The sequence below is a fragment of the Budorcas taxicolor genome, chromosome X, assembly GCF_023091745.1.
Source record: "Budorcas taxicolor isolate Tak-1 chromosome X, Takin1.1, whole genome shotgun sequence".
Classification (NCBI taxonomy): Eukaryota; Metazoa; Chordata; class Mammalia; order Artiodactyla; family Bovidae; genus Budorcas; species Budorcas taxicolor.
The window spans coordinates 59,543,889-59,558,100 of record NC_068935.1 but is presented as its reverse complement, the minus strand read 5'-3'; the positions used below and the strand labels follow the sequence as shown (position 1 = coordinate 59,558,100).

At 38.6% G+C, this 14,212-nt stretch overlaps 1 protein-coding gene across 1 annotated transcript in view; it reads left to right on the top strand.

Moving 5' to 3' along the window:
• The window catches only part of GABRA3 (gamma-aminobutyric acid type A receptor subunit alpha3), a 142,360-nt gene extending 129,281 nt beyond the window's left edge, over positions 1 to 13,079 (top strand). The window contains exon 9 of the mRNA XM_052663192.1: positions 12,744 to 13,079. Within this exon, the coding sequence (XP_052519152.1) occupies positions 12,744 to 13,079 (336 nt within the window). The remainder of the gene's footprint in view (positions 1 to 12,743) is intronic.
• The last annotated feature ends 1,133 nt before the right edge of the window (positions 13,080 to 14,212 follow it).

Here is a 14,212-nt window from a genome sequence, read left to right as displayed (position 1 = left end):
AGAATCATGAGATAGCTTCAGCTTTTCTGGGGGTGGGTGAGGTTGCTCATGATATGAAAAGCATTTATTTGCATTAGAGTTATTTGTCTGCTTCCTCACTAGACTGAACTTCTTGAGGGCAGGGACTTGCCTGCATTTGTCTAACTAGCTAGCCTCTGTGTACAGCATCTGACTCACAGTAAAAGCTGAATAAATGTTAATTGGATTAATGGATGAGAAGAAAGAAAAAAATTCCAATAAACCACCTGGAATTGGTAGGAATAAAAAAACATAAATACAGTAAAATCAAGTTTGGTATCTTTGACTGCTTTAAAAGAGTTGAGATCTCTAGCTGTAGATGAAGACTAACCCACGATGCTAAAAAGAATGGGCAGGTGTGGCCCCAGAATCATGGAGAAGAGAAAACATAATGAAGATTTTTTCAAACTGGAGGAATAGATTCCATAGAATATAGACTGGTGAGTTGGAAAATTTTTAGAATAGATCTTAACTATTTATTTAGATAAAATTTATTAGCTCTTTGCTATAAATCATGAAGAAATAAGTATATTTCTTTTTCCTCCATCTATTCTACCATAGGAATTTCTTGGTTGGTTTTATTATTATTCTTAGTCTAGTTGTTAACATTTGTATCCTTAAAATATATTTACCCATCTAATGCTTGATTCATCAGTTATAAATCAGGTCTGTTGATCCCTCACCCACTGCAAAATATAAGGAAATTATTATACTTATCCTGCTTCTCACCTTTGCTTTCTACCAGTTCCTGTCATCGCTCAACTTTTGTTATACAACTGTCTCCACATTGTCAAGTTTTATAGTATTTACATGCTTTTATGCAGTCATAATTTCTGTATTTTATTACTCACAGTTCTATATTTAAAAAGACTCTCTTCTCAAAATAGCCCTCTTATCCATTTTTATGTTCATCACTTAGTTACCTCAAGGCTATCCTCTGGAAGTTTCTTTAGGAAGTGTTCGTGGGAACCATATTTCCTACTATCTTATGTCAGTAATGCCGAACATTACTGACAATCTTACATGTATAAGATTATCTATCAGTTGTGTTTATACTTGAATTATATTTGGGCTGTTATACAATTTGTGGGTCACATTCTCGTTCTCTAATGTCCACATAGACATTGGTTGCTATTTTTGGTTCTAGAACTGAATATTATTATGAGGAAATTTAAAACCACCCTGAGAATCTTTCACATAATGAGGAGATGATTTTATGGCTTAGAAACCTATATGCATGTGTTTTTTATTTACAAATACCACTTACTTTACAAGGATAGATAGAGCTTAATCTATCTGTATGAATTTTTCCTAGGACAGCATGTTACCCTTAAGTCTATAGATTCACAACTTTCCTTGTTTCAGGAAAGCTTTCCTGAAACAGATCTTTGCTCTGTTATCTCCCTAAAAGCACAGATTATATGTATAAAGAACTTTGTAATCTTTATTTACCATTATTCTCTAGTAATTTCCAACTGTTATTATCCATTTTAGTTTTCTCAAGCCTGTCTTCTGTGTCTCTGAACATTTTCACCGTGTCTGTTCTCCTTCATTTCTATAGTAGTGGTATTTTTCCTTATATTAATTTTATGATTTCTGCTGACTTAGCTTTTAATGTATTCTGTTTGTTTTGTGTGTTGTTACACAGTTCTTTATTGGTTCTTTCCCCTCATTGTAACCTATTTTGCATCAGTAACATATTCTTTTTCAACTGTTACTTGAAGTTGTATTAGAGGAGTTTTTACTAACACTGCTATGTGTGAAAGTATCATTTTGGGGAGGGACTGAGACAATGAATAGGATAGTTGTGAGTGGTTGAGAATAAGTAGTTGAAAGTGAATAGTTTGACCATCATTTGTTATCTATATAAATTCTTATAAATAACCCTCAAGAAAGACCTCTATGTATGGTGTAGTGTGTGCATGCTTGTGTGCATATGTGTAATATTGTACCCTTTAATGTTTCCAGTCTCCACCTCCTCACTACTATGTGCTAATCAAACAATATTCCAGGATGTTCTCACTACCAGCCTGAAAACCATTTGTTTCAAAACAGAGGTCATTTGTTTTTCACTCAGGTCCTGCCATCCACATTTTAGGACTCTGTTCTTGGCCTGAAATCTAGAATATTAGGCATCCTCAATGTCTTCTTCACCCTGATTCAATTTTTACTGCATTTGGGAGCCCTTACGTTTTGGGGTGAAGGTTAAAAACACTTCCAATTTTCATCAAAGATGGAGTTTTGGTTTCATATATAATTTTCCTTATTTTGGTTGGTTCCAGAGAAGAAAAGGAAGCAAAGGTGTCCTTATTCTGACATATTAAACTGAAAGACCCTTATTAAACAGATGTTTTAAGAGCAGTTTGCACTAACTACTGACATATAGCCTGATTTAACTAAGAAGAAATTGTGCCAAACTAACCTTAAGAAAATTCATGGAACGTTTACTAGACTGGTAGAATAGGAAATATACAGACTTTATCAAGACATCTAACTTTTTAAAATTATGTCTTCATGAAGAAGAAATACCAGTTGAAAAAATATTACAATTATGCTGATGTAGTTGGTTGACCAATTGAAGTCAAATATAATCTGATTGATGGATGGACATCAACCTGAATGGATATTGCTGTAATAAGCCACCAAGCTTTACCTTTGACCCTCTGCAGATTCTTTACCATCTGAGCTACCAGGGAAGCCCTCTTAAATACTGTCATCTGTGACTTAAATAAAGATACATAATATAGGAGATTCAAATTCGTAAGCTGGCATTAATGAAAAAGAGTATCTTCTGAAGTAGAGTCCAAGAGAATTTCTGAAGTTTGAAAGAATAGGCTGAAACCAAAAAATTAACATTTCTAAATACAACAAATTTTTACACATATATTCCAAAAAAGTTCAGGGATAAAAAAGCTTAACAAAGATTTGCATGTTATAAATAAGATGCTATAGGGAAAGAACACATTTAATGTAAGCCATCCATGTGGTGTAATTCTTGAAAAGCCAGATTTGATTTAAGTCTGAGTTAGGAGTTACCTAGAACAAATGAGATGATAAACCCCTTTTATTCTGTACAGGTTGTACCATGTTTAAAATATGCTGTTCCAGTTTGGTTACTACAATGGAGAAAGGACAGATGCATTAAGGCAATGATGATTGCTAATTTCAGATATCTGAAAGGCAGTCATAAATGGCTTATGAAATATGTGGTAGACTTATTTTTGGTAATTGGGAAGAGATGCAGTGGTGGCTTGAAGGTAGAAAGAGCATTTGAACAGTGTAGCTGTGGATTTCAAAACTGATAACCATTTCTCCAATTCCAAAGAGTGCTAAAAATGAAAAAAAAAGGACAAAAAGAATCATCTAAAAGTCTTCTGCAAAGATGGTGATCTTAGTATTCCTCCTTAGTTCTGTCAATCAATTTAAGTTATTGAAAGATGTTGATGAGATTTGAAAACAACTATGAGATATATAAAAATGGATTTCTAATATGAGGGTACTGTTTTGTGCACGCTGCTACAATATGAAGGAACTAACAGAACCACTGACCCACAGAAAAAAATGAAGTGCATTAAAAGTAAAAAACAGTGCAATTTAACTGTACCTTATTTTGCTTCCTTTAGAGAGACATATTAAACCTTATTTGCCTCATAAAACTAGAATAGTTGAGCACAAAACTGTTTAAAACTAATATAAATGATTCAAAAGTCCATTTCTGATCTGTACTATGGTCATGGATTAGACAGAATGTGAGGGGAAAGATAAAGGAAAGGAAAAGAAGGGATAGGTAGGAACAAATACCTCATTTTCAAATGAAGACAAATGACTACCTTATAATAGCACTCAGATGAACTGTGGGCTTCTGAGGAACAGCTACACGTTTTATCACCACTTCCTTTAAAAATCCCACTAAAATGAAGGTAAAGAAATAAAACAAGTATAAACCCACAAGTACCAGGAGAACTGAAGAAGGGCTTCCAGTCAGACAAGAGATTGTAATGCATTTTTTAAGAAAAATGAATGTGGAAAGATAGAATAAGAACTGATTTATCAAGTTGGAGAGAAACTCAGCATTCAAGATGCCTCATACAACAGACAATAAATCATGGGGGTGCAATTAAGGGGACTGGATAAAGGCCTGTGTACAGAGCAGTCAAGACCCCAGAGCCTGCCAGCATATAAAATGTCAACAGCTAGATGTATAGTTTCCTAAAGACCAGCAGAAGTTTCTTTTCTAAAGAAGCTAAATGTCTCCATAGAAAAGACCTTAATACAGTGACATTCTGGGGTATCCCATAAAATGACCTCCCTCCAGATAATCATCAGTCATAGTTTACCAGTCAACAAGCCCAGCTCAGGCAGACTAAACACAGACATCTTTTATGTTGCCAAATAATACTATGATATGAAGCATTATCAAAGTAAAATTTGTAATAGAGAAAAGTAAAGATTAAAAAAAAAAAAAACTCACCTTGGCTGGAACAGAAATAATTTAGGGAATTAAAGAGAACCTAAGCAAAACAAAAGTAAATCTTATCTTATATTTGTAAATATATCATATACATAAAATAAGGAGGATGCTAATATAAAAGGAAATCAGAGAATAAGGAAGAGCTTCTGAAATGAAAAATAACCGCCAAGTGGTAATGAAGCCGATCCAATAAAGAAGGGCAACAACCTCCATGAACACAGAAGACAAGCCACACAAGGCATTCCATCCCCAAAACAAAGGCTGTGGCAAAAACCAAGAGGCTGCTTTGGGGACAAAGACCCCAGTGAAGGCAGTACTCTTCAGACAACTCAGAGGCCAGGCCTTTCTGGGGAAATGTCTCCAGGGTTTCACAGTGTAATGAGAAATAGAAGTTTCCACAGATGCTGCGATTCTCTCTGTCCCAGCTGTGGGGTTGGTGGCCTGAGCTAGGAGAGGGGAAAAAAAAGCAGTTTTCACTCAGTTTCAGTTCCCTGCTCGAGGTGCTGACCCAATTCCCTGCCACAAGAGGGTCAGTCTGAATATATAAACTCTATTTGGTTGTGTGATCCTCTCAATAATTTGTGAAAAAAGTGAAAGTGTTAGTCACTCAGTCATGTCTGACTCTTTGTGACCCATGGACTGTAGCCCATCAGGCTCCTCTGTCCATGGGATTTCCCAGCAAGGATGCTAGAATGGATTACCATTTCCTTCTCCAGGGGATCTTCCCAACCCAGGGATCAAGCCTGGGTCTCCTGCATTGCAGGTAGATTCTTTACCATCTGAAACACCAGGGAAACCCCAATAATCAGCTCTAGCTTGTTTCATAACTTTCATGGCTTTGCTTGATCTGTTAGCACTTTTTCTCAAGACATTGCAGCATTTCTGCCAGCAGTATTTACACATTTGTTAACAAAAATCAAGATGTGACTAAAGATCAGAAGCTCAAGCAGCAACCTATGTTGTAGCAGTGATGTCAGTCCATTGATTGTCTTTGGTGAGTTAATGTTGAAAACAAAATTCTTATTGATCAGACAATCTTCTGATGTATCTTCTGCTGAAGATACATGCACTTTTGTAGAGTTTAACATCTTGTGTTTTTCTGAAAAAATATACATATATACATATGTTGCTTTATTTGAAACAAAATATGATGCATTTCAAAAAATAACTGCCAAAATAAAAGTTTCAGTAGAGATGGGAAAATAAACTGAAAAAAAATCTCTCTACAAGTAAGGTAAAAAGAAAATAATTGACGAATGAAAATAAAAGGTTAAGGGACTTAGGGATGAATCCAGGAAATTCATCCAACTCAGAACCTGCAGAATGAGTGAACAGAGAAATGGGAAAAAAGGAAATTAGCAAAGAACTAATATAAGACACATTTACAAAAGGAAAGATATAAGCCTCCAGATTGAAAGTGTCCTCATAGGCCCACATAAAGTCACATCATCTTGAAATTTTAGAAAACCAGGGATAAATGGTAGACTAAAGATATTCTAGAAAGGCAATAAGTGTTATTTACAAAGAAATGAGTAGCGGAATGGCATCAGACTTCTCAGCTACATTGGATGCTGGAAGACAGTGGAGCTGTAAATCTAGATCTGAAGGACAAATGATTTTCAACCTTGAATCCTATGCCTAGCCAAAGTATCACTTACATGAAAAGGTAGTTATTTTCAGACCTGCTAGAACTCAGAAATGTCACTTCCCATGGATTCCACCTTAGGAAAATACAGGAGAATATGTTCTATTAAAACGAGAGTAGAACGAAAAAGAGAAAGACACTGGACCAGAGAAGAGGGTATCCTACAGAGGAGATAGATGAAGGGAATTCCTAAGATGAAAGCTATGCAGCAAGCAAACCTGGAAAAGAACCCAGTGCAGTTTGTAGCAAGAGGCTAGAGGTATTTATCCAGTCCTTTATAATGATGTTACCATTGACTATTGATTGCGCTAGAAAGATTGCTATAATTGTATGGAAGATGGAGGAAGGGTTGCATAAGTGAGGTAAATCATCATGAAAATATGCATGGTTATGTATAAAACTGACAGCAGTATAAGCATATTACTTAGAAATATATAAATATTAGAAAATTTAGAAAATTAAAATAAAGATAGAAAGTTAAAAATAATTATGTTGCAGGACAAGGTTGGGGGTACAGGCATTATAAGTTTTTACATTTATTTCTTTTTAACTATGCATTATTACCTAGATTTTTAAAAGTAAGAGCAAATTAAAATGAAGAAATAAAACTCTATATTTAAAAAGAAGACAATTATTATTCGTAGTTCTTTTAAAATAGTCATAAATTCTTACCTAATTTTTGGAAACACAGTGATTCTTATGCTTTTTTCTTAATTTCAAATAAGAAATTTGAATGCTCTAAAATAACATTTTATTTTACATTAGAAGATACTCAACTTCCATCCATAATTTGGAAAAGTTTAGTTTTTTGTTTTTTTTTTTTTATCGTTAATGGCTTTTTAAAATTTTTGGCATTCCTGTAAAAAGAGCCACAAATGAAGTCACCACTTGGTATGTTCTCTCTGGGGTGAATGATATTCACTCTGGGTTAATTTGTATTCATAAAGTGGTAGCCTCCCCACCCTTTTCTACAGTAGATATAAATTCCCTGACAACAAACATACTCTATCACTGGTGAATTGATTGAAGCAGAAACAAACAGGGGAATCAGTCAAGATGGCAGAGTAGAAAGACCCAGCACTCACCTCCTCTCAAAAGCACACCAAAATCACAACTATCTGCAGAACAACCATCCATGGAAAAGATCAAAATTTACCAGAAAAGACCTTCTACAACTAAAGATATGAAGAAGGAACCAAACAAGACAGGTGGAATTGTGATATAGGCAAGTTTCATACCCTGGGTGGGCAATCCACACACGAGAGGAATATTACCATTACAGAGGTTCTCTCCTAGGAGTGAGGGGTCTGAGCCCCAAGGTGGGCTCCATAACCTGTGGGTGATATGCCAGGAAAATGAACCCCCAGAGCATTTGGCTTTGAAGACCAGTAAGGCATACAATTGAGAGTCCCAGAGAGCTGGGGGGAAATAGAGACTTCACTCACATGCTCTGGGATCCAGGGCAAAAGCAGTAATAGGAGACTGGGTCAGACCCACCTGCTGATCTTGGAGAGTCTCCTGGAGAAGCTGGGGTCAACTGCAGCTCCCCCTGGAGACATAGACACTGGTGGCAGCCATTCTGGAGAACTCATTCTACCATGTAGACACTGGTGCTGGCAAACTCCATTTTGGAATCCTCCCTCTAGCTTATTAACCTCAGGACCCAGCCCTGCCCTGGCCCAACAGTCTATAGGTGCCAGTTCTAGGACACCTCATGCCAAGCAAATAACTGGGCATGGACACAGGTCTACCCACTAACAGATAAACACAATTAATAAACCATAGATAATATTTGAGTCTCATCCACTCTTTCCTTTCTCACCCACTGGCCCCAGGTCCATCCCCACATATGGTCTGGATATCCCCTACCCTCTCAGTAAACTGGTGCAAGTGATTACTTCTCTTGTACCTGCATTTTCTCTCCCCATTCTATTGGCTTACTGACCTCTTCCTAATCCAGCATGCTCCCTTCCTCTTTTGAATTCATTTGACTCAGCATTTGTGCCTTTCTGTGTTTTTGTGTGTGTGTGTGTTCTCCCTTATATTTTAGTTCTCTCTTATTTTAATTAATCTTCATTAGACAGCCTAAAATTTATCATCTTAACTGTTTTAATAAGTATGTTCACAGTATTGTACAAGCAACTTTCAAAACTTTTTCATCCTGCAAAACTGAAACTCTATCCCCATGAAATCAGAAATTCCAATCCTCCTCTCCACTCTCCCCCTGGCAATCCATTCTACTTTCTGTCTCTAGCAACCTGACTTCTCTAAGTACTGAATACAACTGGAATCATATTTGTCTTTGTGACTGGCTTCTTTTATTTAGCATAACATCCTCATGGTTCATTCATGCTATAGCATGCATCAGAATTTCCTTTAAGGCTGAATAATATCCCATTGTATGGATGGACCACATTTTCTTCATCCATTCTTCTCTCTGTGCATACTTGGGTTGCTTTCATCTTTTGGCTAGTGAGAATTATGCTACTATGAACATGGGTGTACTCATATCTTTTTAAGACCTTGCTTTCAGTTGAGGGGGGCAATATACTCCAAAGTAGAATTGCTGGGTCATATTTTAATTTTTTCAGGATCTGGTGTACCATTTTTCATAGCAGCTGCACCACTTTACATTCCCGACAGTACATAAGGGGTCAAATTTCTCCATATCCTTGTCTACACTTGTTATTTCCTTTTTTTATTGTTACTGTTATTGTTCTTATTTTTTATAGTAGGCACCCTAATGGGTATGAGGTAGTATCTCATTTTGACTTGCATTTCTATTATGATTGGTGATATTAAGTATCTTTTCACATCCTTATTGGCCATTTCTATCTATATCTTCTTTTGAAAAATGTCTATTTTAAAACCCATTTTAAAAATTGGGTTGTTTGGGTGTAAAAATTGGGTCTTTGTCTGATTTGTCTTTGAATCCAACATAGCATACACGCCATTACTTTACCCACTTCTGAAAACTGGGGTTCAGGAAAGTTGGATGGATGTTAGGTTAACACAGTCATAGGACTTTGTCTGCATATACTCTGAGGTCCTGGAGGTCTCAAATACATTCAGAGCTTCAACTAACCCTCTAATTAGCACTTCTGAAAACAATTAATGTGAACATCATCTGAGAAAAACTCTAAAGCTGGACATGCATTAGTCCATAAAAGTTTTCACTACCTCATCCTCAGTCCACATGAGGTAGCTTTCTAGAAGGAAAAGTGTCCTGCCCTGAGGTCAAAATGCTTGGAGGAATTTGGAAGAGTGAATTGCAGTATGGTGGTATGGGAATTACTCCAGGATGAACTATAGAGATATTCTATATATCTCTGTCTGTATAGGAGAAGTCATACTAGATAGGAGAGATCATACTTCTCAAGAGTTGGAGAAGACTCTTGAAAGTCCCTTGGACTGCAAGGAGATCCTAAAGGATATCAGTCCTGAACATTCATGGGGAGGACTGATGCTGAAGCTGAAGCTCCAATACTTTGGCCACCTGATTCGAAGAACTGACTCATTGGAAAAGACCCTGGTGCTGGGAAAGATTGAAGGCAGGAGGAGAAGGGGATGACATAGGAATAGATGGTTGGATGGCATCACCGATTCGATGGACATGAGTTTCAGCAAGTCCAGGATTTGGTGATGGACAGGGAAGCCTGACGTGCTGCAGTCCATGGGGTCGCAGAGAGTCGGACATGACATGACTGAGTGACTGAACTGAACTGATAGGAGAGGTCAAGACTCAGCAGGAATAAACTAGAAATCACATGAAGAATCTTCATTTGGGGGGTCAGGTTTCATTCTGTAAACATCTATAATGCAGCTAAGAGCCCAGCATTGGCTCGAGAGGTAGGCACAGAATCATAGCTTGGTCAGAGTTAAGTGACTCTAGTTTGTGTCTATCAAATTCCAGGCTGTAGAGAAGTATTAGAAAACTAGATGCAGAAATGTGAATTATTAACCATTAATCTCTGCTTCCTGTTTCTGTCTTCTCAGCACTACAACTTTTGCTTTGATTTCCCTTCTTTGACAATTTAGGTAAAAATTATAGTGGCTGATTAAAAAGTTCCATGATGGAAAGGGCGAGGGAAATTAAAAGGTAATTTTCTTTTATTACTTAAAAAATCTGTGATTAAATCAACTGCTGCTTCTCTACGTATAGAACACAAAGTGCCTACAGAGCTAAACAAAGTGTTTGCTGTTCAGAATGATTATTTCAAAGACTTGGTCATAACCAGCTTATAAGATGACTAAATGAAATAATATATGTGAGTGTGAAAGCTTCTAGCAAAGTCAGGGTAGTGGGTTTTTTTCTTTCTTTTATTTTATTTTATTTTTTGTCTAACCATGAAAAAAAAAAGAGATTAGTAAGCAAATGAATAAGTAAGTAGGCAAACAAGTGAAGTGCTCCTTTATTTAACAGCAGAGGCATTTAGCAGCAGGCCTCTATTCACACAATGAATTTGCTAATTATAAGTGAGTCCCATGTAGCATTTAAAGCATTTACAAGGTTGTTAGACTCCCTTACAGTTCTGTTCCCCCTTCCACTTGTAGCAATGTAACTACAATCCTCAAAGAGAAAGAATGGTTTTGCTTTTTAAGTGTCCTATTAGTCAGACTGTTGATTTACTTAAACCAGCACCCACTTCTTTGTCCCTCTTACCCTCCCTGATGAAAACCCTGAAGCCAGCACAGACAGGCCTTTATCATTTACACTCCCATCTACCTACAGCAGACTCCTTGTCATTTCTCAAAGTAGCAGTGCCCTTGACCTGTGCATTGCCTTGGCTACATCTTCATCTGGTGAGCTCCTGCTCATCTTTCATGACCCAGCTTGCCATCCTCATTGCCTTCTCTGAGCCACCTTTTCCAGCACCTGAGGGTACTTTGCCCCTCCTCTACTGAATTCCCATCACCCCCTCCTCTACTGAATTCCCATTACCCCCTCCTCTACTGAATTCCCACTACCCTTTGTTCATACCTCTTAGAATTCTGATCACATTATATGGCAATGGTGTGTTCACAGGGCTCTCCCCCTGACCCCCCCACCACTGGACTACAAACTCCTACAAAACAAGGAGTGAAACAGACAACTTTTAACCTTCCCACCTATCCTGAAACATCTAGCGTAGTTCTTGGCCCAGTAGATATTCAGCAGCTGTTGGACAGAAGTTATTATTAGGACCAGGAAGATCAATAGCAGTGTGGTCTAAAGAAAAATAAGTCAGAAAATGGGGGGAACTCAGAAGTAAAGAAGAAAGGAAATAGATTAGGAGAAAGGGGGTCAGTAGGAGAGGGCAGGAATAGAGAAATCCAGGAAGGAAACATGTGCAAAGAAGTAAAACAGATGCTGGGAAGCAAAGGCACGTTGAGAAAGAAAAATTCGAGGTATGTGAAATCAGGGCAGCACATTGGTCATCACTTTCCATCAAATACTCTTGGACATTTTCAAAGCTCATCTGTACCCACTTTTCCCTAGAAACAAAGAGGGATGAAAGGAAGAAAAGGCCAGAGTGGGAAATGAGGCAGTAAACACTATGAGCTCAGCACTCAGACTATGCCCTCAGCCACTGCCTTTGGCCTCTCCTGTTCCTCAGCCTCTCTCTGCTGACCCAGGCCTGAGCTTTGTCACCTTTTCTCTTTTCTACATGGAAGGTCCATGTATATACAAGTCATATATATGAGAACAAATGGGCACATGTGTGTATGCTTATTTATCATTGAGTTTTTTTTTTTTTTTATAATCTGGAAAAACAAAGATCTGAGTCATAGCAAACCCCCAGGATCCCTGCCTGTGCTGTCAGAGGGAAGCAGACGGAAGTTCCCTAGAGAGGCTGTCGCAAAAAGTCAGACACAACTGAGTGACTGAAATGAACTGAACTAGAGGGCTGTAGCTCCTGCCTGCATGAAGGGTTATAATGATGCATGTTAACATGCTATAGAATGTATGTCTTTAAGACAAAATGACTTTCAGACTCACCAAGCTCTCTTCCTCACAGGAGATGTGCCACTTGATGGTTGAAGCCTTTTGGAGTTATGTCTCGGGTAACCAAACAGTGTCTCATACCTATAGAACAGTACAGTGCAGCCCTGGTTAAAAGTTGGGAGCCCAGATGGCTAGTGTGGGCTCTGCCACTCAGTCTGAAGCTGAGTTTTCTCATCTGCCAAATGGGAGTAATCTCACATACTTACATTGTACGGTTACTGTGAGGATCAAGTCACATGATTGCATAGGATCCTACACATGACAAGATTTCAGTTTTCCAGTTGTTTCTACCACCATTCTTTCATCTGATCCTCTCAACAACCCTGTCAAATATTTTGATCCTCATTTTACAGATGAAGAAACTAAAGCTCTAATGGGAGAAGTCACTTGGCCAAAGGCACAATAGCTAGTAAACCAGGATGATGCAGATTTTGTTTTCAAAGTCATCTTCAATTTATTCCTTTGTACAAAGCTGGCTACTCAGTGCTATTGGCTTCATGGCCCCTCTTTCCTAACTTCCCTCATGTCTCCTCCTCCCCACAGCCTTTGAAGGTGTTCTATATAGTGAATTAATTAGCTTTCCTTTTGTCCCCCCATTCTCCCCTACTTTTTCTGGCCCTTAGAAGAAAACACCAGCAGTCCCGACCAAGAAAACCAGCACCACTTTCAACATCGTGGGAACCACCTATCCCATCAACCTGGCCAAGGACACTGAGTTCTCTGCCATCTCCAAGGGCGCTGCTCCAAGCACCTCCTCCACCCCGACAATCATTGCTTCACCCAAGACCACCTATGTGCAGGATATCCCGACTGAGACCAAGACCTACAACAGTGTCAGCAAGGTTGACAAGATTTCCCGCATCATCTTTCCTGTGCTCTTTGCCATTTTCAATCTGGTCTATTGGGCTACATATGTCAACCGGGAGTCAGCTATCAAGGGCATGATCCGCAAACAGTAGATAGTGGTGGCGCTGCAACCAGAGCACTATATACCCTAGGAAGCATCCAGGCACCCAAACCCCAGGGCTCCTCTCATGTGTTTCAGGATTCTTCTTTTATAATCCTCTTACCACGCCACGACTCTCAGTTAATATTTAGGAATCTCAATGAAGAAACAATAACAGAAAAAATTACTTGTCCCTCTAACATTGCTGAGTATGTCCCAATTGGAGCCAAACACTGCCATTTGTCCAGTTGCTTATTTTAATCTGCCAGTCTCCCTCAGCTGAGGGCACAGTGTATAATTTACTACACTCTGCCCACTACAGAAACAACAGGAGACTCTACAGCTTGTAGTGAGAGCCTTGGCTATTGGATAGGTCCAGACTAAGGTGGATTGTTGACTTGTCCAGATCAGATGATTCTGACTCACTAGGGAGCTAGCCTGGGTCCCCAGTGGTCCTGCCTGCCACCTCTCCTGCCCACAACAGGGCCCACAAGGCATAAGTATTGATAACAAAGGCAGGAGCCAGTGCTAACCTCTGAAGATGGCCTGAAACCCCTTTATTGGCTTAGAGGTTAGTGTGGACAACTGAGGCTTACCTCTGTCTACCATGTATTGCCAAAACAGATAGAACCAGTTAGGTCAGCCTGGCACCAAGATGACAAATACCTGCCAGGTCTAGACCCTCAGGAAAATAGTACCTTCTTTGGTATATCTCTCCTCCAGAAAGCCCTTTTCTGTTAAGCCCTTTGAACCTGTTGTAGCCAGCTGGACATGGCTTAGCTTGGACTCATTACTGCCTACAAACTATTTAAGAAAAGGATCAAATATTTGTTTTAATTTATACTAAGAGGGGACATATGCAACAAAATGAGATCAAATGCCTAAATTTTTTAAAAGATTAGAAAGATATGAAAGTCATCTCCTGGCCAAGGCAACTCATCAAATACTGGATGGAGTGAGAGATTTGGGCTTTGTGGTAGCTGAGGCTTGAAGACTGGCTTGAAAAAGAGGGCTACTGGCAGGTGAAAGTCAAGTTCTTCTTTCCATACCCTCCACACTCCAGACCCTAACCCAAGAACTTTGCTCCTACTTGTCAGGGACCTCTGGTCCTCTCTTGATGCCAATATTAAAAGGGATGAATTGGAG